Raw genomic sequence first — 15,187 nt, forward strand, 5'->3', positions numbered from 1 at the left:
CAAAAGAGCGAAAGCGTATCCAGGCTATTAAAGACCATTGATGTGATTTTTTAGGAATGACATTAAGTTTAATTTTTTAGGTCAAATTAAGGAGGTATAAAATTAAATTAAAAAATAATATTTGTGTAAGGATTAAAAATTGTTGAAAATTTGTCCAACATACAAATATCAAGTGAAACTACGAATTCTTATAGAAAAAAAACCCGAAAGATATAAAATGTTGTTACTTTTTCTACGAAAAAGACTTTGTCAAAAAAACGAACAGAAATTAATTTAAAGAAAAAGTTTTTTTTCCAAAAAACAATTTTTACGAAGAAAGTAAAGAGCTCCATTAAGCCATAAATGCGCAGAAGTAAAGTCAAACAATCTTCCGATCGTAAAACCACCGAAAATCACCATCAGTAAATAATGAAACTTACAACCAACAAAAATTTCAGTAAGTGACCGAGTCAAACATAAAACGAGCAAAATTAACATGAGTTGGGCTGATAACCCCCTTCTCTTTTCAAAACCAGAACATATTTTTCACTATATTGAAAACTTTTTTTCGACATAACACCTTTAAATTAGGTGTTGTTTTTTTAGACCACGCTGCCCTTCTAAGAAGAACAAATAAACTTTCAAATGGGGATAAATCCATTTATTTAGAAAGTGAAAAAACAGGTACAAAAGTCCAGATATTTCGGTCACATATACAGCGACCGTCTTCAGTAGAAATACTAAAATAATAAAGTTGAAACTAGTATATTTATATACAACAAAAAAAATAACTTTTTGGGTCATTCACAAAATAATTTGGGCAAGATTAAAGAAGAAAATTTACATCAAGAACTTTGAATGAACTTTGTCAATGAACTCTCTCTGAAAATAATCCAGTGAATAATCCGGAAGTTCATGGATTTATCCCCATTTGAAAGTTTATTTTTTATATTGAAAACAAAATTTATTTCAAATCTTTTCACTTTTTTTTACTTTAATAAATGAAAAATTATTAAAATTCTAAAGGAATAAATGTCTGTATGCATATTGAACTGACGATCCACGTTTTTTTTTTTTGTTTGTTTTTTAGTAAGGACTTGGGTAGGGGTTCGCCAAGGGGTAAGTATAAACATTGATTTTACAGCTAGTTCCCCAGGGACTTTCAGTTTGCCTTTCAAAGTTAAGTAAAAAACATTTTGTCGTGTCTGTATCTTTCTGATGTCTGAATTTGCTATAACTAAATCTCAACGTGGTTGAAATTGTATAACCTTGAATAAATTTCAGTACATTTTCCGTAAAACTGTAAGAATGGCTCTATCTTATGGGAACTTAAACTGATTTATAATCAAAATATATGCTTTTAACCATGTATTTAACCCATTCATAGTCCCAAAAAAAGAATTATGTTCAAGGAGGCACACTTGTGCCTGTATAAAGAGGCCACCCACCCCATGTTAAGTGATTTCCGGTCATAGCAGTCGCAGAGAGACAACGGTAATCGCATTTTATAGCCCAAGCTCAAACTAAGAAACGTGCAAAATATCACCCCCTCCGACTTTATCTTCATGGGTAAAAGTGGGCCAGAAGGTTCGACCCTCCGACCACAGCCCCCCTTTAACGTTGTCCGATTGGGTTGAAATTTAGAGGTTAAGCTTTACTAGGGCCTGTGAGCTTATCCTCGAAATTTCAGCTCAATCCGATCACTCCTTCTCTGTTTTCCAAAAACCAAATATAGCCACTTAAAGTTCAAATTTTTTTTGTTATCCACGCCTACAGGCCACAGTTGGCAACTGATCTGGATGAATGAGGACTCATTCGAAGCAGAATTCGACCTGTTAGGGCCTTTTGATATTTTTAGACCGAAAAAATTATCCCCCGAATTTACATTTACGAAAAACCTCGTTTTCCTATAAGAGCCCATGTTAATTTTTCCCACCACAGCCCCCCTTTAACGTTGTCTGATCAGGCTGAAATTTAGACGATAAGCTTTCCTGGGGCCTGGGAGCTTATCCTCGAAATTTCAGCTCAATCTGATCACTCCTTCCCTGTTTTCAAAAAACCAAATCTCAAGTTTTGTGGGGATTTGCTTGCGTCAAAAATAGATTCCACTTACTAAAAAACAATTACAATTGTGTCTTTAGTACAGCGGTCGATACTCCTGACTGTCAGGTGGAAGACCCGGGTTTGATTCAACGTCAGAGGAAATTTTTTATATACTGAATTTAAAGTTTAAAAAAGCAACTCAGTTTCTTTTTTAAATTATTTAAAAAAAATTACGTTTTCTAAGGAGTTAAAGAGGCTGAGTTACAAGGTCGACCCTTAAAACGTACAGGGGTTAGGAGGCACAGTTGGGGGGCTGTTAAAGAGGCTGAGTCACAAGTTCGAACCTAAAAACGTACAGGGATTAGGAGGCACCCTGTATGATGTGATTTTAGCATTCAGGAATTAAAAGCCTTAACACAAGAATGTTCAAGAGTGGGGGGTTTGGGGGCGGCAGCCCCCCAACTTTAACTCCTGACACCATCAGCTAACAGTTAGTCAAGCAATAATAAGTAATAAACTGTACAAAAACGTGCAGAAATTATTTGAAAAAACTACGTTTTCAAAAGAGTTAAAGAGGCTGAGTTACAAGGTCGAACCTTAAAACGTACAGGGATTAGGAGGCACGAGTTGGGGGGCTGCCACCCCCCAAACCCCCCGCTTTCGCAGCCTTAAAAAAAAAAAATTTAAACTGAAAGTAACGAGCGACATCCAAACTTAAAACGAACAGAAATTATTCCGTATATGAAAGGGGCTGTGCCCTCCTCAACGCCTCGCTCTTTACGCTAAAGTTTGACTTTCTCACAACTATTTTTTTTAAACAATAAAACTTTATATATATATATATATATATATATATATATATATATATATATATATATATATATATATATATATATATATATATATATATATATATATATATATATATATATATATATATATATATATATATATATATATATATATATATATATATATATATATATATATATATATATATATATATAAATAATTTCAATTGATTTTATTTTATAAATAGATTTTTTCTTACTTATAAAAGCGACTAGATGCAGCAGTTTCCTTTAAAATGAGCCAATAAATTACTTTCTATGATTTTCTCATAGCCCGCTAGCCCGTGTGGGAAAAAAAAGAAAAAAAGGGAGACACATTAGTGCTATAAACTCCAAAAAGTGATTTTCCTTGTCATTGAACGTAAAAAATGTGACTATATATATATATATATATATATATATATATATATATATATATATATATATATATATATATATATATATATATATATATATATATATATATATATATATATATATATATATATATATATATATATATATATATATATATATATATATATATATATATATATATATATATATATATATATATATATATATATATATATATATAATTTTAATTGATTTTATTTTATAAATAGATTTTTCTTACTTATAAAAGCGACTAGATGCAGCAGTTTCCTTTAAAATGAGCCAATAAATTACTTTCTATGATTTTCTCATAGCCCGCTAGCCCGTGTGGGAAAAAAAAGAAAAAAAGGGAGACACATTAGTGCTATAAACTCCAAAAAGTGATTTTCCTTGTCATTGAACGTAAAAACTGTGACTCGCTTTTAAAAGGTTATCGACCATGCTGTGCACTGTTAATTTTGATCAGACGCCGATTTGTAGGGTTTCGGACCTTTTTTTTAGAATCACCATAAGTTGGTTTTTGCAACTAACTTTTACTTTTAAGATTACCCGAAATAGTAATTGCCATTTCTGAATGAGTGTCAGATGGTAATTTTTCTCATTGAGTTTTTCTCAAAACAAATTTTCAACTTTTGGTTGCTATGGGCTGTGACTCATCTTATCAAGCCTTATATATACCAATTCTTTATGCAAAAAAAAACTAAACTGATCCTAATTCTATATACTGATGGTCTCTTCCTCGGTTGCTAGCTGCAACCTTGATAGGTAATCAAAGATAATTGCACACAGGAGAAACCTACGGCGTTTTCTTAGTTGGAATAGTAAATGACAAACCTCAGAGAATCAGGGAACTATGTAACTTAAATATGGCGCCACATCCCAGAAAAGTAATTTTTTTTAAAGATGCTTGCATTATGGACTATACCGATGCTTTATCTAACCCTTTTTTAAATTTTTCAGGTATTTTTCATCTTCAATTAAAAATTTTGAATTGTTGCTAAGAAACCATAAATATTTTTACGGTTTTTATAGTAACTTCAGAGATTCTGAACTGAGAACTAAAATTAAATTTATTTAAAAATTTTCTTTTTAAAATTTTAAAAGTTATTTAAAATTTTATTTAAAAAATTACTCGTTTTAATTCAAAAAGTGAAATCCTATTTTATCTCCGCATGCAAGATGATGTTAATAACATTCGTCACTTCAGTGTTATAAAAAGTGCCGTTTTTGTAAGAAATCGATTTTTTTTTTTTTTTTTATTAATTACAAAATGTTTCTAGATAAAGTAATTTCCTTTTTTCAACTGAAAGCAAGGAGCACCATTAAAACTTAAAACAAACAGAAATTTTTACGATTATTTTTTAGAACTTTCAGAAAAGTATATTATTTAAATTAAACGACCCTTGTGTTTCAGGAGTTAATCTTAAATAATTAGAACAAAAAACCGAAATTAAATTTTAAATCCTCATGGATTTAAAATTTTGTTATTCAAAATTTTACTTTTATCCACCTGGAGAAAGTTTAAACGGCTATTAACTTTGTATCTGTTTTTGGGTCGTCCTCTAGGCTTTTTATGTTAATGAAAATATTGTCTGAAAAACAACAGTTTTTATAGGTTCCATTGCAACTGAACCCTCGTGTAACTAAATCCCTTGCTACTACACCCTCGTGAATCTGAATCCGGATGCAAGTGAACTATCGTGTTACTGACCTCCGTGTAACTGAGACCCCAAACAACTGAACCCTCGTGCAACTAAACCCTCGTGCAACTCAACCTCTTTGCGAATGAACCCTCATTTAACTTAACCCTCCTAGGATCAGCTAAACCCGAGTTTAACTGATCCCCCTTCAAGCTCAACCCCCCTTTAACTGAAGCTTCGTTCAACTAAACCCTCATGCAACTGAAGCTTCGTTCAACTAAACCCTCATGCAACTCAAATCCCATTTAATTGACGTCTTGTGCAACTAAACCCGGTAAAACTTAACCCTTGAGCAATTCAACCTTATTCACAGCTTTTCATGCCCAGAGCCCAAACACACTTGAAGGTCATGGTTGCAGCAATAGCTGTACCCTAGTACATAAAAAGCCCATAGTAGCCAAAATCACAGACACATTAAAAAAAATTGTCCCATAAGAGAAACTTGTCTTTATTGCTGATTCAGGAAGGATTAATACTAAAAGTTTATTTCTGGAAAAAAAAATTCTGGGAGCTTTTAAAAAGAGGTATTAACAGTGATAAGTCTTCCTCCTTTTATTTTATTTTTCCAGTACTGATAGGGCGCTAGAATATTGGAGCGCCCTACTGATAGGGCGCTAGAATATTGGAGAGAGCTGTTTAATGTTATTTGAAAATTAAAATTTATTATGGCACCAAAATCCAATTTTAGCGTCATTTCTGGAGTGTAAAGGCTTGAAACAACAAGAGTTCTACAATCAAAATCTCCATGATCGAAAATGCTCAAACTTGTGTTTAAAATCTCTTGAATACTTCCCTACCCAGTCACCTTTGCAAGTGGAAAGCAAAAACGTACTGCCAAGTAAAAAAAATCAACTGAATACATAGCTGATTCATTAATGCTAGAAGCTATATATTTTCATTTCGACACTAATATTAGTAACGGAAAAAATTATTGGAAATTACTAAAAAGTCATGAAACCCGAACGTGTCTTCTTCTTCCGTGGTTTTTCCCCAGCACTAGTCGGTCACTGGAACATGATAGGGGCACTGAAATGGATAACCTACTGAGGTTCTCAGAATTAGCACTTTATTTTCCCCAGCCCATTAAGGTGTACAATAACTGGTGACTGGTTTGATCTCACAAAACATACTTCACCCGAAACTTCCAAATGAGAAGACGATTGATTAGCTATTCAAGCCTAGTTAGAAGTATAACAATCACTACCGTCACAATATTCTCTTAGAATTTTTTTTTCAGCAGAAACGTTTGAGCCTGTAAATCTTTGGTTTCTTCCCAATACCTCTCATTTTTTTCAATTTCTTTTTGACTTCTGTGTATTCCTAGACTAGAGAATAAACTCTATTAAAATTTAACTCTGACCAGAGTAAAAGCTCTTTCTAATCTTAGAGTGGAAGCCCAAATTCAACAACGCTCCCTCCTCCCCATCCACACATTTGAAAAAAAATAATAATATAATGATTATTTGACGTTGTAGTGACCTTGTAATTTTTATAATATGTGACCTTGTACGGGGAAAGAAATCTAAACCTGGTCGTTAAATGAAAACTGGGAAAAGTCCTACTTGAATGGAGTAATTATTAACTTTGCCATGCAGGAAAAGATGCATGCAAGCCTCATTCTGAAAGAGAAGTGTTTTCATTGGCTACCAGTGATAGAAATTGGTTGCAATCGTGGCTCTGCTGGTTCTTTACCTTTGGTACAAATTAATTTAGCTTGCCCGAAATGGATAATATAGATAAGAAGCTCCAAACGGTTCGAAAAGCCTATTTTGAGCTTCTAATCAGTACTAGTTGAAACTTATTTTTAGGCCTTAGGTTCAGTTAAGCGAAGGTTGATTTAAACAGGGGACAAAACAGGGTTGATTTAAACGGGGGTCCAGTTGAACAAGGGCTTAGTTAAATTGGGTTGAGTTGTACTCAGTTAAATGAGGGTTCAGTTAAATAGGGTTGAGTTGCACGAGGGTCCAGTTAAACAGGGGGTTCAGTTGTACAAGGATTCAGAAAATGGAGTTGAGTTGCACGGAAGCTAAGTTACATGGGTTCAGTTACATCAACAACCCTTTTATACAATGTATAACGTCATTGCAACCCATTCATATTTTTTGTGCTCTTTTAATGCATTTGAATATGACGCAATTCACGTGAAAACACTTTTTTTTAAATAAAAGCTCTAAAGTAAAGTCAGCCAAAGGGTGTACGTCCTGCCCATGACCTACTGCCCTGACCCAACGGTGAGGCATGTGTCCCACGTTGGTAATCACGGCTCTAAACAATTTGAACCCGGTGAAAATTTACCCCGGATAATTACCATTAACATCTTCACATTTAAAATTGAGTCGGCAAAGAGAAAGTAAGACAAATAAATATAATTTCATTGGTGTTAACACGTGGTTTTTTGCTCAATTACTCGGACTATCTGTCTTAGCTTTTCTCCTACAATTACCCATGTCTTTATGCCTACTGCAAAATTCTTGATTTTCAATTCAAATTTTAAATAAGATTTATGAAAGTTCAACTGAAAATCAAGTATTTTGCAGTAGGCATCAAGACATGACTAATTTTATAAAAAAAAGTCAAGACAGATAGTCCGAGTAATTGAGAGGCAAGTTTAAATTGCACGGGTTGAATTGAAAATCAAGTATTTTGCAGTAGGCATCAAGACATGGCTATTTGTAGAAAAAAATCAAGACAGATAGTCCGAGTAATTGAGAGGCAAAAATGTTTAAATAGCACGGGTTGAATTGAAAATCAAGTATTTTGCAGTCGGCATCAAGACATGGCTAATTGTAGGAGGAAAGCCAAGACAGACAGTCTGAGTAATTGAGAGGCAAAAATGTTTAAATGGGAAGGGTAAATGGTGGGAGAAAGTATGACTCTCTTATTGGACAAGTACTTGTGTGCTTGTGGTTCGTAATCCTTTAGACACTGGGTTTAAAATCCTGTTTCCTATAATGTGCTGTAAAACTGTTTTCTTGCACTTTTGTTTATTTGTTTTTCTTCATTTTTTTATGCCTCTTGACTAACACAATTTATACACAATTTATATATTTAAAATATATATATAATATATTTATATATATATATATATATATATATATATATATATATATATATATATATATATATATATATATATATATATATATATATATATATATATATATATATATATATATATATATATATATATATATATATATATATATATATATATATATATATATATATATATATATATATATATATATATATATATATATATATATATATACTATATATATATATATATATATATATATATATATATATATATATATATATATATATATATATATATATATATATATATATATATATATATATATATATATATATATATATATATATATATATATATATATATATATATATATATATATATATATATATAGTAAACTGACGATCCACACTTACTTGTTTTTTTTCAGTAATATTTGTTATGGTGGGATTTTTTATTCAGACATTACAAGAAATAGAAACACACAGCTCGAAATTGGGATTGTTTTCAGTAAAGCAAATGTTATTCTGGTCTTTAAAACCCTACTCCTCTTACTTTTTGCTCGTATGGGTTAGCCTCGGTAATTTGTTATAATAAATTATAAACAAAAAACAAAACATAAAATATATTATATTATAAACGAAAAAAATCCTGCTACTGACAACCTCAGATGGCAGATGGAAAAAGGATTTATTCATCGTGTTTCTTATAGTTGTATACATAATTCAACTTAGCATTTATTCTATAAATTGTGTTTATTTTAGCTTTGGTAGCATTGACCTTTAGTGGCTCAATTGGAATGACGTTCCTTGTGTTGGTTTGTGCACTTCCTCAATATGGGTAAGTTACATAACATAATTTCATTGGGGTTGACACGGGGTTTTTATTCCTTTAGGCACTGGGTTTGAAATCCTGTTTCCTATACCGTGTTGTAAAACCGTGTTGTACCGTGTTTTCTCACGGCTTCGTTGGCTTGTCAGCATTCTTTTTCATCCATAAAGCTCCAAACACAAATTTAGTTTCGCCTAAATACGAATAGCTTTATTAGGACTGAGAAAAAAACGTCTTTAGTATCTCACGAACTATTCCTAATCAAATTGTGCTCACTAATGCCCATTTTCTTATTCCCTGTTGTCTCATGGTACCAGTTGACAAAACGTAGAGGGGGGAAGGATTTTACAATGAAGAAGATAGAGGAAAAGTGTATTGTTCAAAATATGCCAGAGTACGCCTTTTTCATTAACTTTTTTAATAAAAAAAACAAAACAGCTACCCTGTCCCCATCCATTAGTGCCCCTTTGTAGGACTGTTACAAATTAGAGTCCTGTATTATGTAGATGCAACTATTCAGAATATGGATGAATAAGGAGGGGGGTAATTAAAGAATGAGGAAAATAAACATAATTCCGGAGAATGCATCAGAGTTGCTAAAACTCCGTGCCAAATTAACCATACTAATGTCAAACTGGCCAAAAAAACCATAGGCTTCTGACGCCATAAGTATTTTTGTGGTAATTCGTAAGCTACTTACCTGGGAAGCTAGTTCCTAAGGAAACTAGGCATATAGCTGTAATGCTGTCTTGAAGGCCAATACAGCATCCAAAATGACGGGCAACGTCACCTATTATGGTTGTTATTAGACCAACAGCTATGATGGACACCAAGAAACAAAGATAACCGCCATCTATTTCTGCAAAAAAAACAAACAATTCGGTTGCCTTAGAAATACATGTAAAGAAATCTGAAGGCATATAGGCCAATCATAAATAGTTTTAAAATACGGTTTTAATATTCCATGTTTGAAATCTGTGATTAGAAAACTTTCAAAATACATAATTTTTGTCATGCATTGTAATCTGGATCAAACGAAAGGAAGGACATTCTTGTTTGGTACTACTTTGAAAAAAAATCCACAAAAAACCTTTTTAAAGAAAAGTAAAGAGCTACATTACACTAAAGACAAACAGGAATTTAGTTAAATAGCTTTTCAGATGTAAAACTAGCATAAACCACAATCAAAAATAAATTATACCCAAAATGACCAGAAATTACACTAAATAACCAGGTCAAACTCAAAACCATCAGAAACTAAAAGAGTAGGGATAACGAATCCCGTGCCTTCTAAGGCTCAGAACCAGAAATTACAATAAATAACCAGGTCACAGTCAAAACCATCAGAAACTAAAAGAGTAGGGATAGCGAATCCTGTGCCTTCTAAGGCTCAGAATGTAACTTGTTTTTTACTGAAACCTATCCTTATTTCATGCTATGCCTTTTCATTTCTTGTGTTATAAAAAAAGAAAAAAAAACAGCATCATTATCAAGATTACTGAAAAGCAAAAGTCCGTGGATTCACAGTTTAAGATATATATACACTTACAAATAATAGGCAGCGCAATAGCGCTGTCTAAGTAAAGAATGATATTGGCACAATGTATTATTTATTTATTTTTTGTTTTTTTTTCAAAAAGAGATCATTCGATTGGAAATTGGAGTGGCTTGTGCCCTTTTTAATAGCCAAAAGTGATTGGAAGGCAACTAACACTATTTAACTCCAAGCCTACTATTTCCCCAAATACATCCAATCAAAATTTTGAAATAGCCATTTTGTTCGGAATAGTTAGTTGATTTCCAGATAAAAAATTCTTTTTTGGGGGGACACTTCCACACAGCCCTCGGGAAAGGGTTGTAAGTTATGCCCTGGGGGCATATAAGGTTTTAATAGAAAGTTTTGTCGTAAAAACTTAAAAAAGGGCTCATTCGGTTGCAAATTCAAAGTGCTAGTGCTCTTTTTAATAGTCGAAAGCGATTGTAGGGCAGCTAACCCTCCTCTCACGCCCACCTATTCCCCAAAAATATACAATCAAAATTTTGAGATAAACATAGTTGAAAGTTCTGGAAGTTAGGCCTTTGAGGATGACAACCACCCCCCCCCCCCCCAAATGGCCCTCAGAGCAAGGGTTATAAGCTATGCCCTGGGGGCATATAAGGTTTTATAGAAAGCGTTGTCATAGAAACTTCAAAAAGGGCTCATTCGATTGGAAATTGAAATGGCTAGTGTCTTTTTAATAGTTGAAAGTCACTGGAGAGCAACTAACCCCCCTCTTACGCCCATCATTTCCCCAAACACATCCAATCAAAATTTTTAGACAGCCATTTTTTTCAACGTAGTTTAAGGGTCCGGAAATTATATCTTTGAGCAGGACACTCCCCCACTACCCTCAGGGCAAGGGCTGTAAGTTATGCCCTGGGGCATATAAGGTTTTAATTGAAAGTTTTGTCATAAAAACTTGAAATTCAAAGGGATAGTGCCCTTTTTAACAGTCGAAAGTGTTTTGAGGGCAGCTAACCCCCCTCTCAGGCCCCCCGTTTCCCCAAACACATCCAATCAACATTTTTATATAGCCATTTTGTTCAACGCAGTTGAAAGTTTTGGAAGTTAGGTCTTTAAGGATGACCCCCCCACAGGGTAACGATTGTAAGTTATGCCCTGGGGGCATATAAGGTTTTTATAAAAAGCGATGTTGTAGAAAATTCAAAAGGGTCTGAATCGATTGGAAAGTCAAAGGACTAGTAACATTTTTAATAGTGGAAAGTGATTGGAGGCACACTAACCTCCTTCTCACTCCTTCTCCTTCTCCTTCTCATTTCCGCAAATTCATCCAATACGAAATTTTGAGATAGCCATTTTGTTCAACGTAGTTGAAAGTTCTGCAAATCACATCTTTGAGGATGATAACCCCCTCAGAGCCCTCTGGGCAAAGGTTTTGAGTTATGCCCTGCAGGCATATAAGGTTGTATAGAAAGATTTTGTTGTAAAGTGTATTTTATGGTATTCGGGTGGTGTAGTCGTATATGCCTTTAGTCTCCCTTTATAGGGCAGATAAACTATGACCCTAAGGTAATTAAACTTTGGTAGCGTGCCTTAGGCTATGACCGGACTAATGAGGCGTACCGACTGGGTATGTTCGAGGGGCTAAAGGTAGATCGTAGAGAGGTTGTCTAAAATACAGTGCTTTTATTTAATTTACATATAATATTCCAGATATAGATATTCTACTGGGACTGGCTGTCCCAAGTAGATCACAAGTCTCCGAAACTACAATAATATATAATAAGATGCAGACACTTACAATGATCCGACTAGATTCTAAGTTATTTCTAAGAACAACGGACCAGAGCTCGGTCTGGCTTAAAATTAGTAACAGTTTAAATCCGTCCCTTCCCTTAAAATGTATCTTTTATTTAATTTGATCGACAACACTTTACTTTAACCAACCAACGCAATAGCTAGGTGATTTCTCAATTTCCCTTTAAGCAGAAACTTGGCAGGGTATATTCCTTATCTTAATAAAGAGTGGTATTTCTAAACTTTGTATTTGCGTCTTAATATATTTTTACTAAATTCATAATTAACTAAATTAGAAAGCTTTACCACAATACTCCCCATTTAAAGAAGAATTGTCCCAATTCTCAATATTTTACTTTTAAAACAACTTAATTTTGTTTATAGCTATTATGCTGCCATCTTTGGGTCATTATGTGCATATATCCTAAATGGGTTTTTCTAGGGTCATGTTTCTGAACCAATATATGCCATGTTCTTTTTTGTCAAAGGAGTTCAATTTGAAATTCATCCTTGTTTCTCTTTTTCTCTGTCTCTGGGACTGAAAAATACTCTTACCCTTCTTCATATGCATCTTCTGTTTTAACTTGACCCCAAGTGGCTTAAGCATTATATTATTGGTTCTGCTTAAATTAGATTGCAAGTTATAATAGAAAACTTTATGGACTCTTCGAGTTTATATGTAATTCTTATTAAAAATTTAATATCTGTGTGATATGGTTGATATACCGTTTATTTTTCGTATTAGAAATACCTTGGATAAATTATGTATAACATTTTTGGTTTTTAAATTTTCACATATTTTTCCAGCACAAAGTGTTTTCACATATTTCAATTACATTAGCCATTTGGGCTATGTAGCACATTCTCTAGGCCTAAATTAAGTTCTGATTTTATCTCACTTTCTGATGAATTTGTAGTAAAGTCTGTAATACTGCTATAGTTTCCAAAATATCAGTTGATCAGGTATGGTTTGGATTCTGATGGTATGAGATGATAGCATCAGGATACATTTGAAGTGGTTTCAAAATTTGTTACTTTTTCTCAAAATGTGTCAAAAAATGATTGAAAAAAAAATGGATCCGCAAGGATGCTACGAAAAATATGATTTCCAAAAAAATAGCAAAGCCTGTATCTAAAATAAATATTCACATTAGAATACATATAAAGCATAAAGTTTTAAATATATAGTAGAAAGAAACACTCAATTTTGTAAAGTTTAATTACTTTTCATTACTTTTTTCTCTTTTAATTACTCCAAAAATAATATTTTGCTTAAATCGAAACTTCTTGTTTCTTGTTGCATTATTTTTTACAAACTTAATAATTAACGAAGTGTTTCACAATAAAAATATATATGCGTTGACTTGAAATCAAACATTTCCGTATAACATTATATCACAAATTACAACTTAAAGTAAATTAAACATAGCATATATGTACAAGCAATGTGTAAAAACTTACACAAGTATTGTTTTTTAATTCGCAAAAATAGATAGGATATTTAACTACTGGTTAAAATTTAAGCATTTACAAAAATAAAACACGGTATAGACTAGCATTGGAATTAATTTCAATTACTGTTTTATGAATTGCTTGTGAAGTATTAATGTAGAATACTTCTTGAATGATATAAAAATAAAAAAACACAAATACTCAGCATATTAATTCACTATATTTACATGGATAGTTTAGGTTATATACATATAAATATATATATATATATATATATATATATATATATATATATATATATATATATATATATATATATATATATATATATATATATATATATATATATATATAAATATTAACCGAAGTTATGCTGATACATAACTTAATTGTTAAAAACAAATAATAATTAAGTACCCTAATAATTTATTTAATCACTGCAATATTTGTTATTTTTACAACTTTTAATTAAGCCCGCCAAGACTTTTATCTGAGAAGTCTTAACTGCAATTTAAAATAAAAATAAATCTTCCCTAACTACTAGATTTATACACTATAATTGGGCACTGTGCTTAGTCTCCATATAAGGGCTTGTAAATAGTTCATATAACATGACTTTGCTATTTAGATTTCTATAATTTTTTTTTTTACGATAACAATTTCCATATTTATAAAAGTTTTCAAAATACATTCATAATTGTATATATTTTCCCAATTACATTAATACAAATCTATATATATATATATTTTCCATATATGACTATAAACATTTTCTTATCTTTGTTTTACCACTTTGGTTCTAATCCGAACCAACTTGTGTTATTAACTGTCATTAACTTAATATATGCCTGTTTGTTTATTCAGACTTTTGAGCTTTCTCATTATTTTCGAATTTTCGGTACTTGATACAGTTTTATAACGTTTTTCCCTGTAATCTCTCTTTTTTTTCAGCTTGAATTTCCTTTTGGGTTAAGGCTTCATTTACAGCTTGGATCTGATACGTTAAAAATTTTTGCTGTTCACCTTATACCTCTTATGCCATTATCAAATGACTCTTGCCTGTACTCTGAAGGTTTTCTTACCATGACTGCCTTCTGGTAGCTCCTTATAACGTTTTTAGGTCCTCTTGTCATGGGCTACAGCTATAAGGACTATTCTGAACCTGCACACACAATAATAAATTATCTATAGTATTCCCACACTTTTATAGTATTCCCACACAATTATCTACAGTATTCCCACAATTGTGGCCACACTTTGTGGCCTCAATTACCTCTTGGGCTATTATTTTATCAGAAAAGTGGCCCTTCTACAGAAAAATGCCGTGCCTTCATGGCAAACAGTAATTTATTTTTAGACATACAAGTGACAATGACCATTTTCACTTTAACTTCCCAACTTTTAGTGGTCTTGTCTTAGGTTTCGACTTCAACTTAGGTTCTTAAGGATATTATATGCCTTACTTTTAATTTTCTATGCCATGATAGTAATTTTTTTTCGAAAACGACTCCCAAACAAAAGAGCAAATTTTTTTTCCTGTCTACTTGGAGCACTTCTCCAATATTTACATTAATCTCGGCGCGAGTCATCCACTGTAAAGGTGGCTCCGTAGTATTAATGC

General features: G+C 32.2%; 1 protein-coding gene across 1 annotated transcript in view; it reads right to left on the bottom strand.

Annotated features, from left to right (window-relative positions):
* Positions 1-15,187, bottom strand: part of LOC148941252 (sodium/calcium exchanger 3-like) — a 90,670-nt gene that overhangs the window by 29,400 nt on the left and 46,083 nt on the right. Inside the window, exon 7 of the mRNA XM_089103813.1 lies at positions 9,517-9,675. Within this exon, the coding sequence (XP_088959939.1) occupies positions 9,517-9,675 (159 nt within the window). The remainder of the gene's footprint in view (positions 1-9,516; positions 9,676-15,187) is intronic.

The sequence above is a fragment of the Artemia sp. Qi Xiang Cuo genome, chromosome 18, assembly GCF_049724085.1.
Source record: "Artemia sp. Qi Xiang Cuo chromosome 18, ASM4972408v1, whole genome shotgun sequence".
NCBI classification, from domain to species: domain Eukaryota; kingdom Metazoa; phylum Arthropoda; class Branchiopoda; order Anostraca; family Artemiidae; genus Artemia; species Artemia sp. Qi Xiang Cuo.